The following is a 6,000-nucleotide window of genomic DNA, read 5'->3' as shown; positions in this document are numbered from 1 at the left end:
GTGCTTCTAGGTATTGACCGCAGCCTTGAATGCAGCCACTCCCATACTAGGTGCTTGCCCTCAGCTGGAGCTGGCTTCAGGACAAGGGACTACGGGGACTACAAGGACTGGGTAGAGCCCTGGTAGGAAATGATAAGCCCCATAGCCGTGCATTAAGCCTTCTCGAAATGAGTATTGAATGGATGAAGTAGTGATCCCATCTACATGTGAGCAATTCCAACATGGGTGGGGGGCAGGAGAGACTATTTCCTAAAGTAACTCGTCTTTAGATTCTTAACGAATTATTCCTTGTTTTGAATTAAATCTATCTTCATTTAACTTGCAGTCCTTTGTCCTACAAATATCTCTCGCGGCCGTATCAGTTCTATCCATTCTTCCAAATGAAGGTAGCTGTCAATGTTCCTGAGTCTTTCTTCAATTCCTTCCACCTGTCCTCATCTGGTGACTCACCTCTGAGAGTGCTCCAATACATCTATTTGCCTCTTAAAAGTGTGGTTAAAGAATCATAAATTTACTCCATTAGCCATATTGGCTAAAACCTGCCTTTACACTCTTCCCTCTTTATGCAGTTGTTCGTAGAGCCAAGTATAACTTGTGAGATCTAGAACACAATGCCTGATTTATGGTCTAACTCATTATTATTAACTTCATCTTATTAGCTATGACCCTTATAAAATAGAATTCCCACTTAAGATGTTAGCTCAGGCCCCACTTCCTTTAGCCTTAGAAATGGAACTGCTACCTTGCATTACATCTGCTTTTGAATTTTCAGACCGCATGGTTGTATCCCGCTCCTTTTAGCCAGGCCGCCTTTAACTAAGCCCCGCCCCCAGAACGGACCCTCTCTGGCCCCACCCCCGGGTCCTCCGCTCCTCAGCGCCCCGCCCACTCCCAGCCCTAGGCGGGAAGCGCTGGACGTAGTTGCTGATTGGCTGGCTGGGGCGCAGCTTGATGGCGTCGGGCTGGCGAGCGGCGGTCCCGGCAGTGGCCCCCGGGCGACGGCCGCCTGTGTGAGGGGGCCCGTTGCCCGAGCGTGCTGTGGCCTCGGGGAGTGGCAAGTGGAGGCACGAGCCCTCCTTGCACTTCGCCATGAGTTTCCTGATTGACTCCAGCATCATGATTACCTCCCAGGTGAGCCACCGCGTCCCGCCCCAGGACTCCCCAGCCTCCCTTTCCCGAGCCGTCTTCTCCGGGCCCCAGCGATGCGGGCTGGCTCGGGGCTCGCTCTCCTCGCCCGCGGCCAGCGCCGCGTCACCAGTGCCCAGAGCGCGGGGAGAGTGTGGGGTTTGCTGCGTCGGGTTCCCTGCTCCCTCGCTGTCAGGAGGCGTTCTGCGGCCGGCCGCGTCCCCACCCAGCCTCCGTTCCTCCTCCCCCCATCCCCTCCCCCCCCCCACCTCCCCAGGTTTCTGGTCCACTTTGGGAGAGGTCAGGTGGTCTGAGAGCCCAGAGCCGGTGCCGCAAGAGGGAAGCCGTCCCCAAAGCGCCCCGAAGCTCTGAACGGCGCCGCGGACCCATGTATTAGGGAAGAGTGTGGTTCCGGGCGCGGAGTGTGCGACTCGCCAATCCGGGCTGGCTCCTGGGGACACGTGAGGGTTTTGCTGGTTAGTTGTCAGATCCTGAATCCGGATGTGGAGGAATTTGCCGCCGTCACTTCAGAGATCTTCTGAGTATCGGGTTTTGTTTGTACAGTAACACCTGCATCCTTTACCCTCTGTTTGCTGTGCACGCTTTCGGATCTTTTTCTGACCCTCTTTCCTTCCGATTGGCCACCTTCATTCATTCGTATAGTCAACAATCTTTTATCGAGCATTATATAAAGTTCTGAGGATACAAACCTGAATAAGACACTGACTTGTCCTGCTGTATAGAAACTTCGTCTAGTGAGCCTTTTGCTTTTACCATGTCAATTCGTTGAGTTACTTTTATTTTATTCGCAGCATTTATTATAGCACTGATATCATTTATGTATTTATTTGTGAATTTATTTTTTCAGATCCTGGCTTCTTCATAGCTCTATCCTCCCTCCAAGTGCGAGCGCTCAATAAATATTTGTTGGCCAAGTGTTAAAATTTGTAGAAGCTCAGACTACCTAATTACTGATCTTCCCCACCTCACCTCCATTTTTCCAGTAATTTAAAGTATTTTTTCTTAATTGTTCTTTTTTTCAAGTGGAATATGACAGAAACAGTTCCTTCTGGAGGTTTAAAGTAAACTAAATCTGAGAGGGGTTTTTTATTCTGTTTTCATACAGCTTTATCCTAATGCTTCTGTTTTTAGAGTGGAGCATTGTCCTTGTTTCTTGAATAACTTGTATTAAAACATTTTAAAGAGTGTGAAACAAGGAATGTCCTGATACATTTTTTATTTTTAAATTTATCCTTCTTTAGAAGTTTTCGTAACTGTTGTTTTTATTGGCTGCATAATATTCAGATTTATCAGTGTACACAAATCTGGGCATGTAATTCTCTTGCTTTTCTAACTTTTCTAAGGCTTGCCCTTTATGACAACTCAGGGTTACTTATAGCTCTAGTACCAACTCAAGAAAAATGGAAACATTTAAGTAGCATTTTTTTCACTCAGAATAAAAGTAAGAATGTCAGTGAGGAAAGTGGCATTGCATTGTAACGCCTAAGATTTTTTTTTTCCAAATTTATTTATTTATTTATTGGCTGTATTGGGTCTGTGTTGCTGTGTGCGGCTTTCTTTAGTTGCGGTGAGCAGGGGCTACTCTTCATTGTGGTGCATGGGCTCCTCATTGCCGTGGCTTCTCTTGTTGTGAAGCACAGGCTCTAGGCACATTGGCTTCAGTAGTTGTGGCATATGGGCTCAATAGTTGTGGCTCACAGGCTCTAAAGCTCAGGCTCAATAGTTGTGGTGCACGGGCTTAGTTGCTCCGTGGCATGTGGGATCTTCCTGGAGCAGGGATTGAACCCGTGTCCCCTGCATTGACAGGTGTATTCTTAACCACTGCACCACCTAGGAAGCCCACCCCTAAGATTTTTAACATGGATAAACTTGATTGATAAGTTGAACCAAAAAGTGGCTTTCTGATCTTGTATGCCATGTGATACTTTAACTTTCACACATGCATTCACATGCAATATTAAATTTAATGCTCAAACCTGCTCTTTACAAACGAGGAACTAAGACCCAACGAGTTTTGGGTGAAATTGTTCTCCGCTCATATATTTATGTGGCTACTTTGTCATCTTTTAGGTATCAGTAAAAGTGTCACTTCTGGAAGGCTCTACCTGACTCCCTACCCCCAGTCAAGCTAGCCTCCATTCCAGCGAGCTCTGTCCCATGTCCCTGTCTTAGTTTCTTCTTCATATCTGTCTCTATTTTTTGTTTGTGTTTGTTAGTTGTAAACTCTATGAGGTCCAGGATGCTCTCTGTCTTGTTTCTGCTATATTCCCTAGCCTCTAGATCAGTTTCTGGCACATAGTAATCCTAGTAAATATTTAATAAAAAGCACCTTTCTGGAGAGGTATGATTACCTTAGAAACACCTCCCCCTCATTTTTCCTGTTTTGTGTGAACTGTAAGATTTATTTGAAATGAAATCTGAAATTAGAGGTCATGTACTGAAGCTGGTCTGTCTCAAGCAACATCTTGGTGTAGAGATTGTCACAGGATAAAGTTCACATCCTTACTGTGGCTTACAGGGTCTTTTATGATGAGACCCAGTGCTTACCTTCTCAGCCTTGGCCCTCACCATTTCTCACTTCAGTTTGTAATATACTAGCCTTACTAAACTTTTAGTTCCTTAATCTGGCCATGCTACCATGCCTCCAGGTTTCCACCAGCCTGTTCTCTTTCTGGACCTTTTCCCCGTATCCCTCCACTTCTTTCTCCTGGCTAACTCCTATTCAGCCTTCAGATCTCAACATGGATATCCAAAAAAACCTCTTCCAGGCTGAACTAAATGTCCCTATACATGTTTTCCTAGTACCCTTTGCCCACTTCACTTGTAACAGCACTGGCACATTATTTCATAATTACTTGTCTGTCTCCTCCATAGGTTATAAACTCCATGAGAGCAGTGTCCGTGCTCTCTTGCTCGCCATTCTACCCCTAGGTCCTGGCACATATTAGACACTGTTAATTTTGTTAAATAAATAAAAGTGTAAATAAATGATCCAAGAAAGGGATCTTTTCTTGTCAGTTCTTTAGTAACTGTCCTGCCAATGGCCATCTTTTTATTTTTAATCTGTAGCTAATTTTCAACATAGGAGTTATCTTTTGTAAAAGCAACTGTTATCTAACCTCTGTTTTCAGCCTCCTCTACAGTCATAAGACTTATCAGTTCCAAAGTACACTCTCAGTCCCAAGGTCAAGACTCTGTACAATGTCAAAAATGTTCACTTTTTTGAATAAGAGCTGTGCCCTTTCTATTTTATTTGCAAAAATGTTTGAAATTGCTTTTCCCTTTTGCATGCTTTTTAGATCCTTTTTAATCTTACCAGAATTCATAATAATTTTGGACTTCTTGAATTCCCCTGGTTTTTTTTTTCATATTAGTTGTTTAAAAGTCTTTTTAAGCTTTTTTGTCAGTGTGAAAGGAGCCCACACGAAATATAAAGATGTGTATCTCTTTCTCTTTTTCTTCCATTTCCCACCCCCTCATATAGACATCAGTTTCACCTGTTTTCTTGTCTAAGTGATCTTGGTGAAATATTTTATTTATTTATCATCCATCTCCACCATATACACTACTCCCTAAATGCCTGACTTCTCCAACTGCAGTCATGACTTCAGACGTCATTTAAATACGGCCTCTAAACTATAATTTAAATGTCTCCACTGGTAATGATTTATAATAGCCAAAGGATCTCCTAGGTAGTCTAGGGGTATTTTCTCCTAATCTGTTCACCATCTTCCTTTCTACTTAGTCTGGATTCATGGATCCAAGCTACTTTCTCATACTCTCTTGTTTCTTTACCTACATTTAAAAGTCCACACTTGGATCACTGCTGTAGTTTGTCTACTACTAACTCAGGGGCCTAAAGGCTTCTGCAGAAAATCATACAACTGTGCAAATTGTCAATGCCATGAGTTTATGGACACCCTCAGCTCACTGAATCGTCTTTTTTCTTGACTTTAATCAGCTGCTTGTTCCCTTCCCCCACAATTTCCCTGAGTCTTTATCACTCTTTTCAAAGCCCCCTTTTCCATTTTCACCTCTCCTACTCTTAGCAAATGAGTTTGCCTCCTACTTTATCAACAAAAGTGAGGCCAAAGGTATGAGCTCCTTCTACTTCCTGCATCTTAATCTAAGCAGTTATCTATATCCACAACCATTCCCAACTCCTTTCCTTCCATGTCAGAGAATAAGGTGCCCCTTACTCCTGTTTAAGGCCGTGTTTTCCACCTGTGCCTTTGATCGTGGAGCAGCTTATTGTGAAGTGGTTAAAAGCGCAAACTTTGGAGTCAGCCACAGAGACTTCAGCTTGAATCCTGATTCTGAAACCTACTATAAATGGGTTAATTTCTGTTAAGCTTCAGCTTTCTCTGTAATGAGAACAATCAAACCTACCTTATCAGGTTTTTATGATTAATGAGATTGCAAGGCTAAGCACTTAGAGTTCCCAGAATATACTAAATGGTCAGTAAAAGGTAGCTAATAATAGTAAATTAATAACATCATCCACTGACCTCCAGTATTGTCAGTTCCTTCTCATATTTATCTCTTTACTGCTTTCTTTCCCTTGGCCTGTAGATTTTTCTCTTTACCCCACATTCTTCTTGAGGCTACTATCTAATGTTTTCTCTCTTTCTCGTTCTTGGCTGTCCCTTGGGTAATTTGTGCTTACTGTCTCTACTGCCTTACCTCCCATGAACCCCCAACCCACTAAAGTCTGGCTCCTGCCTCCACCTCACTATTCAAACTGTTTTCCTGAAGGTCAGCATTGACCTCCAAGTTACCAAATCCTTTGAATATTTTTCAGTCCTGGTTCTATTGTCTGTCTCTGCTTCATTTAACACTCCTTTAAATTCTATT

The 6,000-nt window shown here is 43.5% G+C and overlaps 1 protein-coding gene across 2 annotated transcripts in view; it reads left to right on the top strand.

Annotated features, from left to right (window-relative positions):
• The first annotated feature begins 928 nt into the window (after positions 1 to 928).
• Positions 929 to 6,000, top strand: part of GPR89A (G protein-coupled receptor 89A) — a 42,203-nt gene continuing 37,131 nt past the window's right edge. The window contains exon 1 of one of the 2 annotated variants that reach the window (XM_057721437.1): positions 929 to 1,131. In XM_057721437.1, the coding sequence (XP_057577420.1) occupies positions 1,090 to 1,131 (42 nt within the window). In that variant the 5' untranslated portion in view covers positions 929 to 1,089. The remainder of the gene's footprint in view (positions 1,132 to 6,000) is intronic. The other variant, XM_057721445.1, reaches the window with a different exon arrangement.

Source organism: Hippopotamus amphibius, chromosome 1 (genome assembly GCF_030028045.1).
Source record: "Hippopotamus amphibius kiboko isolate mHipAmp2 chromosome 1, mHipAmp2.hap2, whole genome shotgun sequence".
Taxonomy (NCBI): domain Eukaryota; kingdom Metazoa; phylum Chordata; class Mammalia; order Artiodactyla; family Hippopotamidae; genus Hippopotamus; species Hippopotamus amphibius.
The sequence above is the reverse complement of the archived record's forward strand: the minus strand, read 5'-3'. Positions and strand labels throughout refer to the sequence as shown.